General features: G+C 42.8%; 1 protein-coding gene across 5 annotated transcripts in view; it reads left to right on the forward strand.

Annotated features, from left to right (window-relative positions):
* Positions 1 to 19013, forward strand: part of ITPRIP (inositol 1,4,5-trisphosphate receptor interacting protein) — a 40432-nt gene extending 21419 nt beyond the window's left edge. For all 5 annotated transcript variants that reach the window (XM_075842858.1, XM_075842856.1, XM_075842859.1 and 2 more), the window contains 2 exons: positions 8283 to 8431; positions 16960 to 19013. In XM_075842858.1, the coding sequence (XP_075698973.1) occupies positions 16967 to 18583 (1617 nt within the window). In that variant the 5' untranslated portion in view covers positions 8283 to 8431; positions 16960 to 16966 and the 3' untranslated portion in view covers positions 18584 to 19013. The remainder of the gene's footprint in view (positions 1 to 8282; positions 8432 to 16959) is intronic.
* The last annotated feature ends 1744 nt before the right edge of the window (positions 19014 to 20757 follow it).

Consider the following 20757-nt stretch of genomic DNA (forward strand, 5'->3'; position numbering starts at 1 on the left):
TATAGATGAATTAATTTTTCAGAGGTATCTTTTACACACAATTATGCTTGAAGAATGTAAATTTAAATTGGTTGTGAAACATATAGGATGTAGATTACAAACGGAAAGCTATAATATGAGTATGTGCCGCATAATGGAACACGAAATCAATGAAATACAGCAAGCAGGTGCACTTATAAACTATATGGAGATGGGGGAACTTTTATTTAAATATATAAGAAAGAATTTGTATATTGTTCTTGAGGTGTAATTTATCGCAAAATGCATATATAATATAGAGCATAGCAACGTATAGTAAGTCAAGAACATAAAGCATGGATCTGTTAATATATCATGATGTTAAGTATTTGTCTAGCATGAGATGCATGTAAAATGAAGATCATAAAAAAAATTATAATATATCGGGTATGAGAATTCAGGTTCAAACGCAGCAATACTGCTGTAAATCGCATAGTGTGAAAAGGGTTCTTAATATTCCTACGGGAATAATAGTTGTTATGAGCCACACATAATGCATATACAATATAGAGCACAGCAAAATTGTGGCTGCGTGTCATTATAATTTAATTGATTTATTTAAAGCTTACATAAATTATGTGAGAATGCTACAAAGCTGCTGTAAAACGCATAGTGTAAAGAGAATTCTCGATATTCCTAAGAGAATAATAGAAGTTATTGACCACACATAATGCAGATACAATATAGAGCACAGCAGTGTATAATAAGTCAAGAACATAGGGCATGGATCTGCTGATATATCATGATATTAGGTATTTGTCTAGCATAAGATACATGTAAAATGTAGAACATTGAAAAGAGAATATATCGGATATGAAAACTCAAGGTCAAACGCAGCGATGCTGCTATAAATCGCATAGTGTGAAGAGGGTTCTCGATATTCCTGTGAGAATAATAGTAGTTATTAGCCACACGAAATTGTGGCTGCGTGTCACTATAATTTGAATGATTTATTTAGAGCTTACAAATATTATTAGAGAATGATATAAATTTAGGTTACCACAGGGGTGAGTGAAAGCTAATTAATTATCAGAAAATTGTGTAATGAGTTATATTATGGCTATAGAGACAGAAGTCACTGACATTGAGAATGTCAATGTAAATTATGATGAGAGCAATAGAAGACAAATATAGATATTCACAATATTTAATAGTGAAACATAAGTTCTTTTTTGAGGTTAAGTCCTTGGGGAGAGCGAGTTTCCAGATTATAAATCCAGAAAGCCTCTCGTGTAAGGAGTCGATGTTTAAGGTTTCCTCCCCTAATTGTCCCTCTTACTTTTTCAATGGCATAGGTGCTGAAAGTATTAATATTTCTATTATGGCATGTAATGAAATGCCTTGCTGCATTTGAGATGTTAACAATAGAGGGATTCCTGATGTAACTTAAATGTTCTAAAATGCGAATCTTAAATTTTCTTGTGGTGCACCCTACATATTTGAGTTTGCACATTGTACATTCGATGATATATACAACATAATCACTATTACAGTTGATATAGGATTTAATTGTGAAAGTATTAGTTTCTGTAGAATTAGAGTATTGTTTGTTTATTTTGACAAAAGTGCAAACCTTGCAAGGGTTAACACCACATTTAAAAAATCCCTTATGTGTCAACCAGGATGGTTTGGGAGAATCCATTGTGAGAAGTGATGGGGACAATATATTGCCTAACGTTTGTGCTCGTCTGGAAACTATTCTACAACCGTTTTTCAAAAGTATATCTAATTTGGGATCCTCACATAGCAATGGAATATATTTCAAAACCATGTTTTTGATAATATTAAATTGTTTATTGAATTGGAGTACGAGAGTTGGAGTATTGTTATTCATAGTATAATTAGTTGCAACTACTTTGGTTTTGTCTGCAAATAATAGGGATTCTCTATTTTTAGTTCCAACTATATTTTTGGCCCTAGTTAATGTCCAATCTTTGTACCCTCTAGCACTAAGTCTCTGGCATATAGCAGATTCTTCTTTAATATAACCTATGTGTGAACTACAATTGCGTTTGCCACGCGTTAGCTCACATATGGGAATTGCAGAGATGGTATGAGTAGGATGGCAACTAGAGGCGTGCAATATAGTATTGCCTGACACGGGTTTGCGATAAATAACGGATTGGATAGTGTCTCCAGCTTTGCAGGACAATTTAAGATCAAGGAAATTTATGGTTGTTGCATTCTGATTTTCAGTAAATCTAAGATTCGATGTGTTATTATTAAGAAATGATAGGAATTGCGGTATGGTAGACACATCTCCCTCCCAGATAAACAGGAGATCATCAATGTATCTACCATACCAGTGAATAGATTGGGAGTATGGATTGGTATGGGAGAAGATGTGAAACTCTTCCCACCAAGCCATGGTAAGGTTGGCAATAGATGGAGAAAATTTTGCCCCCATAGATACGCCCCTTTTTTGTAGGTAAAATTTACCTGCGAAATTGAAATAATTATGTAACATGAGAAATTGGGCTGTCTCTACCAAAAATGCCTGCAAAGCTGGATCATAGCCACTGTATTTATGCAGATGATAAGTGAGAGCTTCAATGGCAATTGCGTGTGGAATACTAGTGTAGAGGGAAACAACATCGCATGATAACCAGGTGAAATTTTGGTACCAAATTTTGTTATGAAAAGCCTGTAGGACATCTTTAGTATCTCTAAGGTGTCCTGGTACTCTAGTAACTAGGGGTTGAAGAAAGGTATCCAGCCATTCAGAAGTTCTTTCTGTCAGGGATCCTATGCCAGAGACAATTGGACGCATGGGAGGGGGATTAATTCCCTTATGAGTTTTGGGTAGAGCATGTAGTATGGGAACGATGGGGTGTTCTACCAACAGATATTTGTGTTCTTTGTCAGAGATAAAACCCTGAACTGAACCTTTATCTATTATTTTTTTAAGAGAAATACTGAATTTTGTAGTTGGATCTTGATGTAGTATAGTATATGTGTCTAAATCATTCAATAATGACATAATTTGACTAATATAAACATCTTTGTCCATAACTGTAATGCTCCCCCCTTTGTCTGCCATGCGAACGACAATGTCTGGATTGTGTAGGCACTGTAGGGCACTATTGTGTAGGCACTGTAGGGCACTATTGTGTAGGCACTGTATGGCACTATTGTGTAGGCACTGTATGGCACTATTGTGTAGGCACTGTATGGCACTATTGTGTAGGCACTGTATGGCACTATTGTGTAGGCACTGTATGGCACTATTGTGTAGGCATTGTATGGCACTATTGTGTAGGCACTGTATGGCACTATTGTGTAGGCTCTGTATGGCACTATTGCGTAGGCACTGTATGGCACTATTGTGTAGGCACTGTATGGCACTATTGTGTAGACACTGTATGGCACTATTGTGAAGGCACTGTATGGCACTATTGCGTAGGCACTGTATGGCACTATTGTGAAGGCACTGTATGGCACTATTGTGTAGGCACTGTATGGCACTATTGTGTAGGCACTGTATGGCACTATTGTGTAGGCACTGTATGGCACTATTGTGTAGGCACTGTATGGCACTATTGTGAAGGCACTGTGTGTTGATGTTGTTTAGCACTGGATGGGAGTATTATTATTAACTCTCTCTATGACCCTCTTAGTAATATTATTTTTCATTTTCCTCCTTTCAAGGAAAAACATCTCCCCTAAAATGAAGCAAAATATCCTGGACTGTTCTCAGACTCATTGTGAAGACTTTTAAACTTTTGAAAAACATTTGATATCACAGTGAGCGCTGAGAAACCCACCGATGGCTAAAACTAAATGTCAAAAGCTCGGCTCGGCTCGGCTCGGCTCGGCTCTGTGCTGCTTCGTTTCTGCTCGACTTTCCCCGGAAAGCCTAGAAAATGGCGACTCAATAGAAAGTCTATGAGTCCGTACAGCGCGCGGAAAGCCGAGCAGAAACGAAGCAGCACAGCGCTCATCCGTACACGCTTCTGCCGCTTCTTTTTACTGATCGGTGGGGTCTCAGTGCTCGGACCCCCAATGATCAAAACTTCTGACATGTCAAAAGTTTTTAAAAAGTTTAGTTACCCTTTAACATTTTATTGGGTAGTTTCTAAGTTATCTGCGTTTCCTACAGGAGAAACACATGCCGGGTGGCAACCACTAATTGCAGCCGTTAGGGTATGTGCACACACACTAATTACGTCCGTAATGGACGGACGTATTTCGGCCGGAAGTCCCGGACCGAACTCAGTGCAGGGAGCCGGGCTCCTAGCATCGTAGTTATGTACGATGCTAGGAGTCCCTGCCTCGCTGCAGGACCACTGTCACGTACTGAAAACATGATTACAGTACGGGACAGTTGTCCTGCAGCGAGGCAGGGACTCCTAGCATCGTACATAAGTATGATGCTAGGTGCCCGGCTCCCTGCACTGTGTTCGGTCCGGTACTTGCGGCCGAAATACGTCCGTCAATTACGGACGTAATTAGTGTGTGTGCACATACCCTTATAGTGACCATAAGGGTATGTTCACACGGCTTATTTTCAGCCGTTTTTCGGACCATAAACACCTCGAAAAACGGCAAAAAATATGTAGGCTGCACGCCTCCAAACATCTGCCCATTGATTTCAATGGAAAAATAGGAAATTTAGTTCCGACAGGGCATTTTTTTTACGCCACCGTTTGTAAAAACAGTGCATAAAATATGCCCCATAAAAAGAAGTGCAGGTCACTTCTTGAGCCGTTTTTGGAGCGTTTTTTATTGTCTTAATACAAAAACAGCTCCAAAAACGTCCGTAAAAAAACGCATCAAAAAAGGCCTGAAGCATAAAAACCGGCTGAAAATCGGGGGCTGTTTTCAGCCGTTTTTTATGCATCAGGCCTTGAAAACAGCTCCGTATTTTACGGCCATTTTTAGTTTGCCGTGTGAACATACCCTAAGTGTTTCCCCCTTTCCCAGACTTTCCACAAACCCTGAATTACAATGAAAGGGAACCTGTCACTAGATTTTAGGGCACTAAACCCCCGGCATGTCGATATATTGCTGGGTTTAGCGTCCTGAACATGCCACCCTCCATACTGCCCGGTTTAGCATTTTGTCTAAAAAGAAATCATAATACGGCGCTAAAATGACCGGAGGAGAGTCCTGACATGAGTCCGGGTGTACCGGCCTCGGCTTCATCTGAGCACTGAGCATGTGCAGGATGACGGACTCATGTCAGGACTCCTCCCATGTCATTTACATATAGCGCACGTCGTATTAGGATTTCTTTTTAGATAGAATGCTAAACCGGACAGTATAGGGGGCAATATAACCAGCGCCACCTAAAGGAGGGAGTGGATACTGCAATCTTAAAAAAAATAAAAAATGAATGTGAAGTCAAGATCATCGGTGTTCTTCTTACAGATTATCAAATGAGCTACACACAATAAACAAAAATGGGGGGCCCCGCACTCTAAGGGTGAGTTCACACAGGGCGGATACGCTGCGTAAAGGTACCCAGCGTATCAGCCCTGACAGCCGCAGGGAATTCCGGACCAAAACGGCTGCAGCGATCACATGGAATGAAACGTCATCCCAGGAGGCCGGCCTGGACGAAGAAGCACAGAATTCTGGGTAAGTATAAGATTTTTGCTGCGGAATCACGCAAATACACACGGAGCTATATATGGGGACGGGGCGATCATTACTCCGATCGCTCGTACCCGTACATTTCCATCATGTCAGCAGAGCGTCTCCCTGTTTACACCCCAAGATGCGCGGGTGACAACGATATTATTTCCTGCTGCGTAATTGATACGATCAGACGATGAACGAGCGTTTTCTCGATGATCGGCTGATCGTTGCCCTGTTTACATGTGATCTCTCGTTTGCCGGTAATTGGCCTGTGTATAAGGGCCCCCGATATATACCACAACCAGGGGTGCATTGGCCGGGCCCCGCTCTTCTGTACATATATGGATGTTTATACCCGTCTGTATTCGCCCATGCTCCCTGGCACAGCATTGCCCTGTCTATGAGCCACATTCCAGACGTGCCTATGTGATAACGCCACATTCCGCAGCGCACGCGTGTCCTCCGCATCTAAAGAAAGTCACATGACTCCAGAAACACGACCTCTGCCCTGACCGGTCTGTGGTGGGGTTCACATATTTATCTGCCTTCCTGTATAGAGATATCGGCCTCGCTAGGAGTATACAGACCGTTCCTGTGTGGACTAATTATAGATGCAGGAACCGGTCACAGATGATTTAACCATTTCAGTGCTCAACTGTGCAGATGCAGCTGAGCCGGTCACCACTACCACCAAAACTACCGTTTATAACTTGCTTTTATACTCGCAGTCTTATCGCCGTCAACCTTGGGAAATGTTTCTATGGAAAACCAAATTGCGTTATCCACCGCGCTGCATTGATCCCGCGCTGAAGTCAAATGCGGAAAAACATTATGTATAATTCAGCATTATTAAATATTGTAAATAAAATGTCTTGCCATTTTTTATTTCTCTGCTTGCTGTCAGTGAACAGGAACATGCTTGGATACGTTTATGGGCTGAAAACCTTTACATACCTAAGGGACTATTCCCATGTAGTGGTTGAGAGGCGGTTAAAAAAAACGCATTAAAAACGTATCTGAAAAACCTTGTATATTTTTACTGCAAATTGGTGCGTTTTTCCATTGCGGTTAAAAAACACAACCGCACCGAAAAACGCACCAAATTGCGGTCAAAATGCACGCGCTTTTTCAGATAAGTTTTTGACGCGGTTCTTAACTGCACCTTTACTGCTATGTGTGAATATACCCTTAAACTTATTATAGTTGATAGTTTGCTACAATTGCATCAAGACTAGACAATTCTCTGTAAACTAATCCATCAGAGGCAAAAATATCGCACCTGTCCTGATAGTTTGTTACAATGTATCAGTGCAGGTATAATGTGTCAGTTTGGAGTCCAGACTGTTAGGCTGGATTCACACGAGCATGTTCGGTCCATAATGGACGGAACGTATTTTGGCCGCATGTCCCGGACCGAACACAGTGCAGGGAGCCGGGCTCCTAGCATCATAGTTATGTACGACGCTAGGAGTCCCTGACTCGCTGCCGGACAACTGTCCCGTACTGTAATCATGTTTTCAGTACATGACCGTAGTTCCACGGAGAGGCAGGGACTCCTAGCGTCGTACATAACTATGATGCTAGAAGCCCGGCTCCCTGCACTGTGTTCGGTCCGGGACTTGCGGCCGAAATACGTTCTGTCCATTATGGACCGAACATGCTTGTGTGAATCCAGCCTTAAGCTTACAGAGGATTGTCTAGACTGGATACAATTGTAACAAATCCCCAGCTGTGAGAAGTATTAAATGTGTAGAGGTTTTCAGCCTCTGGATGCAAATAAGAATTTTCCCATTAACTGACAACAAGCAGAGATCTTAAAAATGGTGAAACATTGAAACACAACGTGTATCAGAAAGTTGCAAAACTTTCCATTATACAATAATTAAGCTTTATTTACATCTATAAAAGTCACAGTGAGCCGCGGCGCTACCACATATGACGAAAAAATACCACGTTAATCCGCATGAATTTTCCACAATTTGCAGTGATACTTTTTCTTAAAGAAGAAGCTGCGTGAAATGTTCCACATACTGGTTCTTATGAGAATCCCACTGGAATCTAGAAATAAGTCTAAACTAGTACTGACGCCACAGAGCATGTGAAAAAATAGAACTAAAAGGGGTACTGTGTCTTTAAATCCGAGACGCAATGTTGGCTTGTTAACCCTCACTCTACCAGCAGGTCTGAATTCCCACCATTGAGAGCCGCATATAAAGGCCTGGTCTGTCTAGACACAGCAGAGCTTGTTCTCTGCACAGTAACACAGATGTGGTGATTGCAGCTCTACATTTAAGGAGGCGCCGGGGTGATGGGCACTTAGCTGTGCCCGGATGCCCCCCCATAGATGGACCTCATAGCCTCTATCACAGTACTTGATGGGTCGTAAACATTCACACTTATTATTATTAGTTATAAACAGTTACATTCGCATTCTGGACAATGACATGTAACTATGTTGCAACTAATGATTGTTTTCTAGTTACTTTAAAAAAAACGGTTATCATTAGGCAACCTGTAGAAAAGTCTCCAGTCATGAAAGGGTTATCTGTTAAGGTTGTAGTCCTCAGATTCCAGGTTTTAAGGCTATTTGGGTAATGAACTTGGTCGGTCCACCTTAAGAAGTACCATGTAAAAAGTTGAGCAAGTTTTTTTTTTTTTTTGTGTGTGTCATTGATGACATTCAGGAAATTGTGAGACAGAAACAAGGAGGAGAAGCGAAGAACAAGAAGGGAACCTGGACGTTGTAGGGCCACAGCCTCCCGGACGGCCCAGACCCCATTATAGGAGATGGATTAATCTACGGTCACAGAGAGCGCTCCGCTCCCCGGGAAACGTAAGTTTATAAACGTCCATCTTCATCTTATTAACTTTCCAAAAATAACTGTTGAAGCGGGGGATGCGAGATGGGAAACTAAAAAAATCTTACTTAAAGGGGAAGTAACAAAAATTTAATTAAAGGGGAAATGCACCAATAATGTTGACGTCAGTTTGCGAGCTCGGCCATGCACCGCTTATCTAAACAAAAGTGCCTCTTTGAGCATTCAAAACCCCTTGCACCACTTTGAAATGTCTGTCAAGTGACTTTGATCTCTGTGACAATGACAAACTGTGACAATGAATTGTGCCAAATGACAAACTCAGCACTGCTACATCTGTACAATTCAGAGAATGAGTGGTGCATAGACAGAAGTAATCTATCACGGTTATTAAACCTGAAGTAGAATTAATGTGCTGCTTATGTTTATCGTAAAGGAAAAAAGAAGAAACGTAAGATCTAATCCAGGGGTCCCCGTAGGTCGCGACCACAGATATATCATGGATTCATCATACCGTTTACATTTTCTTCAAATATATGGACAGCAGCAGTCCCCTATATAAACAAAAATATAGGTTCCTCTGTTTCATGAATATAATGCTAGAGTTACAGTGAAGACTGACACTTGCACAGACGTAACAGTAGGGGGAGGGCAGGGTAGGAAAACGTCTGTGTCTAAAATCAATAGACCTCAGAAGTGCCTTATGTTGGGGGAAATGCTCTTTGAAGGGGTTTTACAGTGGTGATAACCCCCTACCCATCGCCGATTAGTGGATCCTGCAATGGGCCACCCTACAACTGGTTCCCCCTGCGGCCGAGTCCGGAGTTTCTGAGTCATAAAGGGAAGGCTGAGAGTCTGCAGATGGGACGGGCACCTGCGGCCACTATACAGATGCCAGCTGCTATAAAGGGCATGGTATGAATAATTAATGTGGAGGTAGAACGTGGCATCCGGTGCACTGGGTAGTGGTGTGCGATGCCTATGCTGGGGCCTTGGGTTCCGATTTAACCGCGGCTCCACCTGCCGGGATGTTCGTCCTGTTTCTGCGTGGCGGGTCCCTCAGCCCAGAAATGTCAGTAAACCTGCAGTCTGTCTGCTCTCCATTGACCGTGCAGCTGAATTGAATGTAACATTTTGATAAATGAGGAAAGAAACATTTGCATCACCGTGTATTGTTCTCTGTTATCAACCAGAGGCTCACTGTAATTTTCTTCAATGGGATAACTGCCCCAGGGGTCCACAACAAAACAAAGGGCCCGGTGCAAGAACAGAGCTTATCTGACTAGTTGTGATGTCACAGCAGCTTACCTGACCGAAACCCATCTGTGATGTCACAGCCGTTACCCAACAGAAACACACTTGTGATGTCACAGCATCTCATCTGAGAAAAACACATTTGTGATGTCACAGCAGTTACCTGACGGAAACACATTTGTGATGTCACAGCAGTTACCCAACAGAAACACACTTGTGATGTCACAGCATCTCATCTGAGAAAAACACATTTGTGATGTCACAGCAGTTACCTGACGGAAACACATTTGTGATGTCACAATACCTTATACTGAGTCAGACACCAGCAACAGAGGGCCCCTGTGGATGATCAGTATACGGGCTCCATGATTTCTAGATGCTAATTTGCTGACACCGGGTTCTAGCCCAAGACCACTCCAGAAATTCCCTCACCACTGTACCAGACCACCAGTAATTGTCAGACACAGCTAGCGCGGAGTGTAACCCCTTATATGTGATCTAATAAATAGCAGGAGCTATTTTTTTTAGCAGTGGCCCCCTTCCTGCAGGGCCCTCTTGCACATATGTCCACCCCCCCCCCCCCCCCCCCGTTATCACTACTTTATGTCCCCGTTCTAAGGACCACCAGAGACATTTACAGCAATATGTGTGACCGATATCAGACCGTTCTCCAGACTGGACCTGATCCTTTTAAAGGGCTTGTCCAGTCTGAGGGTATGTTCACACGCAGTGTTTTCAGCCGTTTTTGGGGCCGTAAACGTCCAGAAAAACCGCTGAAAAGTCGGAAGCAGAACGCCACCAAACATCTGCCCATTGATTTTAATGGGAAAAACAGCGTTCTGTACCGACGGGGCGTTTTTTACGCGGCTGTTTTTCAAAACGGACGGGTAAAAAAAACAGCCGTGAAAAAGAAGTGCATGTCACTTCTTCAGCTATTTTTGGAGCCGTTTTTCATAGACTCTATAGAAAAAAACATGTCCAAAAACGGCCGTTAAGAACGCGACTTTGATTAACAGCTCCGTATTTCCAGACGTTTTTTATTTTGTGTGCACATACCCTTATTCTGCAGCTTTCTAATACACTTTGTGATTCAATCCCTCGCTGCGTTCAAGATTTCTGCTTGCTGTCAGTGAATGAAAGCATTCCTATTTACATATAAAGATTAAAAAAAACTAATAATTTGTTACAATGTATCCGTGTAGGAAATTATCTGCCAACTAAACGCAACAGCAGCACCAGTTTCTCTCCTGTCCCGGACTCCCAGCTGATTGTTTTTACCTACACTGATACATTGTGACAAATTGCATAAGACTGGACAACCCCTTTAAGGTCACTGGCCCTTTAAGAGTGACGGGTGTTGTGCGAGCACCACATATCTGCACTATATCCATCATACCAATGAGATTGGGGAGATTTCATGCTGACTTCCCATGTCCTGCTCAGTCATAGAGATATATGTCAGGAAGGAAGGAAAGTGAGGAGTGTAAGTAATGACACCGCGCCAAAAATTCCATTGTGCGACTACGAATACTGGATATAGACATGAGATAAATGGCAGCCAGACGTTGGCAGCGATCATCACCATGTGATAAAATGTCTAGTACCAACCACTGTGTGTAGAAGGATCAGGAACACGAACCAGCTATCCGAAGAGTACATAGTGCCACATACAGAGCCAGTATGGGGGCGCCACCCTGTACAGAATCCCCCCTGTAGTGCCCCTGCCAGCCACATAGAAATGCCCACGCCATAGTGCCAACAATGGAAATGCTCATACAGGTCACCTCCTGGTGAATGTCCGGTGCACGAGCTACAGACATACAGAATCATGACGGATGGCGGCTAAACCCCCGTACCGCCGCAGCCAGTTTTAGTTTTTCCGTTTTTATTTTTTCCTCGCCGCCTTCCAAGAGCCATAACTTTTTTAATTCTGCCGGACAAGTTATATTTTTTATTGTGCCAAATAATCTACTGAGGAATTTAGAAAAAAAATTGTGGGGAATGGAAAAAAAAACCAGCAATGCCGCCATTATTTTTGGGGTTTTGATTTTACGGCATTCACCGTGCGGTAAAGATGAGATGTGGACTTTATTCTGTGGGTCAGTGCGATGACGGCGATACAAAATTGATATATTTTTTTTTATGTTTTACTACTTTTACGAAATAAAAATTCTTTGTGTATTCGTTTTGCGTCGCCATATTTTGAGAGCCAGAACTTTTTTTGTTTTCCGTTGAGGTCTGCGAGGGCTTGTGTTTCGCAGGGCGAGCTGTCGTTTTTTTTTTTTTGGTACCATTTTTGGGTACATGGCACTTTTTTGATCCCTTTTGATAAAAAAAATTTTTAGGAGGCAAAGTGACCAAAAAAAAATAAATTTGGTCTTTTTTGGTTTTTTTTTTTTACGCTGTTCACCGTGCGGTATATAAATAACGTTATATTGAAATAGTTTAGATTATTACGGACGCAGCGATACTTATGATGTTTCTTTTTTATTGTTTACATTTTTATTTTCTGTAAAATATGGAAAACTTTTTTTTTTAACTTTTTAATGTTTTGTTTTTTTTTTATATTTTGTTTAAAACTTTATTGAACTTTAATATATTTATTTATTTTTAGTCCCACCAGGGGAATTAAACACGCGATCTCTTGGATCATACCCTGCAGTATTTCTGTATTAGGCTATGTTCACACGCTTAACAAAAATCGGAACAGAGCCCTGACGCAGATGTGAACGAAGCCTTATTCTTACACGCTCTTTCTTTGTAGAACTGTGAGCAATGATGCGCCGCTTTCGATGGACTGTGGGTCTGATTGGCTCATAAATGCCCCCTGCAGCCTGGCTCTTTCTATGCCTTGGTCACACATCAGCAGTTGTGGTGCAGTTTACCCCCATATTTAAAAAATTTTTTATTTTTGGCACCCAATGCAGGTATTAAATATCCGTATGTTAATCATATTTTCTGGATGTCCTGAGAATTTGCACAAGAATGACTAAAGCCCAAATAAGATCCATAAACAGCAGAAGACAGCAAACAGGGTAATAAAGATGTAATACAGAGATAATAGACTGAGGTGGAGCGCAATTTACATGGTGATTAGTGAAGCCGTTTGTCCTGCAGAACAGGGAGGGGACGATATTTCATCATCGGAGATATTTCTTCGAGCTTACAGAAGTGATGAAGAACATTGACTGGGATGTCAGAGCTGCAGTGTAAAGCATGAAGAAGATACATAGCAGCAGTCTGGGCCTCAGCCTCCAATAGACATTGCAGCTAAGCTGAAATCATCGATCATAGCTGATCCTAATGGAGCAGAGCTGCAGTGTAAAGTCTGAGCCCCTGATGAGACCAGAGGGGGATTGCAGACTTTAGGCTCTAAGGCCATGTTCACACGCTTAACAAAAAATGGCTGAAAATACGGAGCGGTTTTCAAGGGAAAACAGCCTCTGATTTTCAGCCGATTTTTATGCATCAAGCGTTTTTTGATGCGTTGTTTATGGACGTTTTTGTAGCTGTGTTCTATTGACCCAATGAAAAAATGGCTCCAAAAACCGCTCAAAAAGTGACATGCACGTCTTTTTTATGCAGTGTTTTTTACGCGCCGTCTTTAAAAACAGCCGCGTAATAAACGGCCCGTGGGAACGGAAACGGTTGAAAATAGGCCGTGTGAACATACCCTGATAGATAAAGCAGCTAAGCTGGAGTCACAGATCATAGCTATGACCTAATGGAGCAGCGCTGCAGTGTAAAGCATGGGGATAGAAAAAGCGACAGCCTGAGCCTCTGATGAGACGGGATTGCAGCTAAGCTGGAATCACTGATCTCGGCTATGACCTAATGGGGGCAGAGCTGCAGTATAAAGCATGGTGAGAGAAAAAGCGTCAGCATGAGGCTTTGATGAGACAGGAAGTTGATTTCAGAGTGCCTCAGTCTCCAATAGGCATTGCAGCTAAGCTGGAATCATTGAGCATAGCTGCACCTAATGGAGCAGAGCTGCAGTATAAAGCATTAATAGAGAGACATAGGTCTAAGGTGATTTGGCTATCAGTCACATGATCAATACAGAAAGTCGCACTACCTATATTATATTTATACGCAAGTGAGAAGGCAAAACCAGTGGTTGTCCAGTCCAAATAAATGTCCAATGCCGTGTGGTGGTTACTACGGGGTTAATGAGCATTTACCTGTCTTATGCTGCTGTAAAGATGGCGGAGCGTTGTGTATGTGTCTGGGTGGAGGTGACGGGGCCCCACCCTGATAATTACACTGTGTGCTGGCAGAACGACTGGAATATTTAATGTGTCTTTCTGTAGAGAGTAAAGACGAGCGGACGTGTGATCAGACACCGCGCCGATCAGGTAACGTCTCTTCTCTTCCCGTATCAGCGAGGTTATCACTGCGGCGTGAACGTGATCGAAAACATCGAACCCCTCGTGATCCGCAGCGTCGGGATAAACCATTGAAATATATGACCGACGCGGACGCCTTGTGTGAAATCTTTTATGTCTTGCGTAGAACTTACTTTTTGGCCAGAGATTTTCAATATTTCTGATTGCTGTCAGTGAATGGGAATATTCTTGTTTATATGTAAAAGCTTAAAACTCCATTCTGACCTTGTCCTGCTCACACAGCTGTAGCCCATCCTCTGTGAACTAAACGCAATACGGGCACATTTTTTCTCATGTCCTGGCCCTAGACTGGGAGCGATTACCTACACTGAACCATTCTAACTAGCTGCAGCTGTATGAGCAGGACTAGGAATGGATGGACTTGCAAACTAGAATATACCGGTTTCCATTTAGTGAAAGCAAGCAGAAATCTGCACTTTACCAACAGTCAGTATACTTCGAGAGTAAGTAGCCAGCAGGGGGCGGACAAGGGTTTGCTTGTGGGTCCAAGAGCATGCAATCTACACGTCAGACACAGTGTATAGATGAAGATGTTCTGGAAATGTTATTGGAGTTTCTAGATTATTTTGAATTCCTTCGTAGGAAACCAATCATGGATTATCCGAATTTCCGATCTATCAGACAGGTTAAAGGAATTTATATAAAAGGAGGTTTTCAAGTGTGTTGAAATTCCCCTCTCCAACCAGACTTCTTGTAGGGGGTCAGAACTCACTTTTTTTGATACAGGGCTCCAGATCCGCTTCTTCCTTCCTCACAACCATCCAATTAAATGAAAAAAATTCTGTCTGTCTGCAGCCGCCACTAGAGGGAGCTCACTGCATGGAAACGTATACGCAAGTGTTTTTGCAAAGCACTTTTCAAAGTACAGGCGTTTTTGACGCATTTGTTGCCGCGTTTTTTTGCCGCTTTTTCGGTACAGTTTTTTTGGCAGCGTAATTGGGACTGCCGTTGACTATGGGAATTAAGCGTGTTTTCCAAGATCAAAGCATGCGTTTTTTTACGCATTTTTCGGCGCCTAAAACGCGTCGAATACACCGTGTGAACAAGGCCTAAAAGTTTATTTGTTCCTACAAGTTATGACAGTCCGGTCAGAAGAATCGATTCATCGCTAGTGCCGGTCATCAAGGGGCACAGGAAGGGCTGACCCTATAACGTTCAGAATAATCCCTTATTGTGTCACGTGATGCATCGCACGCTGCTGTGTAATAAGCGCTGGTGCAGCCGGGAGGCACAATGTATATATTCCATACGTGTCCCCTCCGTTCTCATGTAGATCCTTTTCAGGTGCAGAGGAGACTAGTGAAAGTGCAGCAGAAACCTGACATTGTCTGTAGCCTCACCCTTCCTGGAGCCAGACCAAGAAGCTGTTATCTCATGTACAAGTAGCACTTAGGAAGCGCAGGGTGCAGTGCGGCTTCCTGCAGCTGTGCCGGCACCAGACAAAATGCTCCAATTCTGTACAAAGCTCAAAAAAGGCTTTATTCCTCTCAATAACATCTATAGACGCGGGGGGCAGAGAATATAAACTTAACTATGATATTCTCAGTAATGAGCTGGAGTAGGATACTTGGGGTACAGAATAATGACACTGATACTTGGGGTACAGAATAATGACACACTGACACTTGGGGTACAGAATAATGACACACTGACACTTGGGGTACAGGATAATGACACACTGACACTTGGGGTACAGAATAATGACACTGATACTTGGGGTACAGAATAATGACACACTGACACTTGGGGTACAGGATAATGACACACTGACACTTGGGGTACAGGATAATGACACACTGACACTTGGGGTACAGGATAATGACACACTGACACTTGGGGTACAGGATAATGACACACTGACACTTGGGGTACAGGATAATGATACACTGACACTTGGGGTACAGGATAATGACACTGACACTTGGGGTACAGGACAATGATACACTGACACTTGGGGTACAGGATAATGATACACTGACACTTGGGGTACAGGATAATGATACACTGACACTTGGGGGTACAGGTTAATGATACACTGACACTTGGGGTACAGGATAATGATACACTGACACTTGGGGTACAGGATAATGATACACTGACACTTGGGGTACAGGATAATGACACTGAGACTTGGGGTACAGGATAATGACACTGACACTTGGGGTACAGGATAATGATACACTGACCCTTGGGGTACAGGATAATGATACTGACCCTTGGGGTACAGGATAATGATACACTGACACTTGGGGTACAGGATAATGACACACTGACACTTGGGGTACATGATAATGATACACTGACACTTGGGGTACAGGATAATGATACACTGACACTTGGGGTACAGGATAATGATACACTGACACTTGGGGTACAGGATCATGATACACTGACACTTGGGGTACAGGATAATGACACACTGACACTTGGGGTACAAGATAATGCTACACTGACACTTGGGGTACAGGATAATGACACACTGACACTTGGGGTACAGGATAATGATACACTGACACTTGGGGTACAGGATCATGACACACTGACACTTGGGGTACAGGATAATGACACACTGACACTTGGGGTACAGGATAATGCTACACTGACACTTGAGGTACAGGATAATGACACACTGACACTTGGGGTACAGGATAATGACACGCTGACACTTGGGGTACAGGATAATGCTACACTGACACTTGGGGTACAGGATAATGCTACACTGACACTTGGGGTACAGGACAATGACACACTGACACTTGGGGTACAGGATACTGACACTTGGGGTACAGGATAAAGACACATTGTGATTTAGAAGTTTTGAATGATGAAGTTTGACCAGCTTTTGTGTATTTATATATATATAATGTCCTTCTTTTTCTGTTTAGGAGCAGAATGCATGGTGGGATATTTAAGGTTTGCCTGGTGGTGGTGACCGCGATCGTCAATCATCCGCTCCTCTTCCCAAATAATAGCACAGCCGTTCCTGCGGATGATGACTTTATTCACCAGAAGTTACGAGAGAGAGAAGAAAACTTGAAAAAACATCTGCTGGAACTTGAGCAACTTTTATCCCGTCAGGAGGAGCCAGCAGAAGATGACGCCAAGACCGAGAGCAAGGAGTTAGAAGGTGAATCCGGGTGGGATCTGTGGAGCACGGTGTCCATGGTCATATTTCTGATGATTGAAGTATGGAGACAAGATTTTAAAGACAACAATTCCCCTGAGCAAAGCAAAGAGGAGGATGACCTGGTGTTCATAGGAAATAATTGTCATGGTGTGGTTCTTCCCGACAAGCCCATACTGACCATCTTTTACGACCAATACATCCACGCAACAACCCATGATGCAGTGAGAAGCAGAGAGTTTGTGGAGGGTTTTGCAGATGATCTTCTGGAGGCATTAAGAAGTTTGTGCAACCGCGATGCCGACATGGAGGTTGAAGACAGCATCTGCATTGGGAGTATGTACGAAAACTGGAGGGTGAACAGGCCATTGATATGTGACCTACTGGTACCATTTGCTCCTCCAGAACCGTATCGCTTCAGGTGCCAACCATGGGTCTCTGATCCATCCCTTGGTCCAGACAAACAAAGTTATGGAACAATTCTTGTCTGCGGCCCAGACGATGAGCCTTCAGGGTGTGTATGTGACAAGAAAAGACTTGGAGAAGATATGTTGTGTCTTCTCCACCACCCAACCAACAATAGGAAAGTGAACAAGGATATCAATTTGCTGTGTTCTACAAATACCAACTACTTAGACATTGGCCAGGTCATGAAATGGTTCCAAACAGCCGTGACTAAAGCATGGAGTAAAATTTCCCACAAGTATGAGTTTGAGCTCACCTTCAGCCACTTAGACTCTCCTGGAGCTTTGAGAGTCAAATTCAAGTCTGGAAAAGTCATCAGCTTCAACATAACCCCTGTGGTTCAATATGAGGACACAGACCTATATTTTATCTCTCATTTTCCAAGCATGCCACGTGAAGTCTCCTCCGGCATCTATTGGATGTTGTCCTTCGCGGTCTACGAGAGAAGGTTCCTCAAGGACTTTGCCAAAAAGCTTCCAGACAATTCATGTCACCTTAGCTGCCTACAAATAATGACTTTTCTCCATTCCAAGCAGTGTCACATAACTGGGTCAAGCGGTCTTACCACATACCATCTAAAGACGGTGCTGATGTATCTTCTTCTTAGTCGACCCTCCACAGATTGGGGCAATGTCCTGCTAGAGGAGCGACTACGAGACATGTTCAAAAGCTTGGAGAAGAGTCTACTGGAGAAGAAGCTCAACCACTTCATGGTTGGAAATAGCAAACTTCCAAACACCGTGAACCTCCCTGAACACTTTCGTGTAGCGGAACCTCTTAACCTTTTTCGGTCCTTTGTCCTAAACAGAGACCTTTATCAGAAGACTCTATCCATGTTCTACGAGATGTTGAAAAATGCAACTGTTGTCATCAATGAATACAGCTTACACCTGCCCAATGGAACCACCAAACCTTCTTAATAAGAGCGTATTACCGCCTCGAATCTTGACCCGACCATGGGTCTTATGACCCCCAACTAGCAGCACCATAGAGGCCTATACCCTCCATTTATGGGTTCACATCATCAGAACTCAATGACTGTTTTATAAAAAAAAAAAATACATTTTGTACAACTAACCCAAGCCCACCAGATATGTGGCCAATGGCTACTATTATTTTTTTTCATAAAATGTTATTACGGAGACCCGATACAGCATATCATATAGTAATTCCTCCTGTATACGTCCAATTTTGACCTGTTTTATGTATCCATGTGTCGTCCACAGCTGTTTTTAAAATGGTTAATGATGGAGCCGCCATTTTGGATTTACATCTGCTTCAGCAAATGTTTTTAGATGTCTACAATGTTATTTATTTATTGTTATTTAGTCTCATTTGCATAAATGCTCAATGATAAAACGTGTGCGGTGTTTGCTTTTATTATTCTAATGGTTTAGCCAACAATAATCATCTACAGCTACTGTACATAGGAGACTTTACCGTAGCAATGATGTGCCAGTGGGCAGAATGACCCAAAATATTGTGGGTCATCCTATAAATCTGGGGTCCAATTATAATGTTTTGGGTCATAACCCCCATGAGTAAAAAGTTGCTATGACACATTCCTGGATAACTGAATTGGTTTCTGGGCAAAGAAATCTAAACCCCAAATAAAGAATGTGAAAACGTAACTGCCCCTAACGTATGAGCACGGGTTGTACCAATTTACCCTTCGTGCAACCCGTCATTTCCTATAATTTGATATCAGTATTTTAAATCTCACGGCATATCCAACCTTAATATGGGAGTGAAGTTGTCACCCCAAAGTTTCTACAAGATCAGTCTGGAATGGGCTACAGACATTTCTTAGGCCCCATGCACACGACCGTGATTTTTATCCATAATTACGGGATCTGTTATTATGGATGAAATTGCAGACCCATTCATTTCTATTGGCCACGGACACATTTTCGTATATTGACGGATGTGTGTCTTTGCCATAGAAATGATCGACAAAATATAGAACATGTCCCATTCTTGCCTGCAATTTCGAAACGGACTCGCCTATAAAAAATCTATGGGCGCTTCCGCAGTTGCGGAAGGCTACGAATGTGTATCCGTAGTCATCGGATCCGTATTTGCGGACAACCCTTAAGGTCGTGTGCATGAGGCATAAAGGTGTCCATACACATTAGTTGACAGTTGGCTGAACCCGCTGATTTCGGCAAGATCCAGCAACTGTCTTATGTGTATGTCTTGTGTGTATGGGGGTGTCCTGACCCTCCCCTGATGGCTGATGTTGGTGGACAGAAGGATTGGGGATGTTGAAATCCAACATGATGACCCATGTTTTTGGCACAGTTCAGTAGGAGGTAAGATGCTGCCATAGCAGTCTGGCAGCAGCCTATCTCCCTTTCCGCATTGAAAACATATGCGCGCTTGGCAAGCGTGCATTGGGGAGTTGGGAAAACTAGATGTAGTTCGGCCGAAACTTATCTATAGTATATGGCCACCTTAAAGTTCTGGGACTCCACCAGTGTACGCTGAGAACCATTATCACCAGATGGAGAAGACTTTGAGTGGTCAACCAACCAAAATGGAGCACAGAGACAACTGATGCATGGACTCTCCAGCCTCAACTAACATCAGAGTTCATGACTCTACTACAAGAAAGAGATTAGGCAAAAAGGTACCACTTTAATGACATCACACATATCACTACTGTCACACACAATGGAGGAAGTGTTAGGGTATGTTCACACGGCAGCCTCCGTTACGCCTGAAATTACGAAGCTGAAAACGGCTCCGGAATTTCAGACGTAATGGCATGTGCGGGCTCTTTTCGCTGCGTCCATTATGGACGTAATTGGAGCTGTTTTTCCATGGAGTCAATGGAAAACGGCTCCAATTACGTCTCAAGAAGTGACAGGCACTTCTTTGACGCAGGCGTCTTTTTTACACGCCGTCTCTTGACAGTGACGCGTAAAAAAAATGACCGTCGGCACAGAACATCGTAAGACCCATTCAAATGAATGGGCAGATGTTTGCCGACGCTTTGGAGCCGCATTTTCGGACGTAATTCGAGGCTAAAACCCCTGAATTACATCCGTAAATGGGGTGTGTGAACCCAGCCTCATGGTTAAAGTGTAGCTAA

Source organism: Rhinoderma darwinii, chromosome 11 (genome assembly GCF_050947455.1).
Source record: "Rhinoderma darwinii isolate aRhiDar2 chromosome 11, aRhiDar2.hap1, whole genome shotgun sequence".
Lineage (NCBI taxonomy): Eukaryota > Metazoa > Chordata > Amphibia > Anura > Rhinodermatidae > Rhinoderma > Rhinoderma darwinii.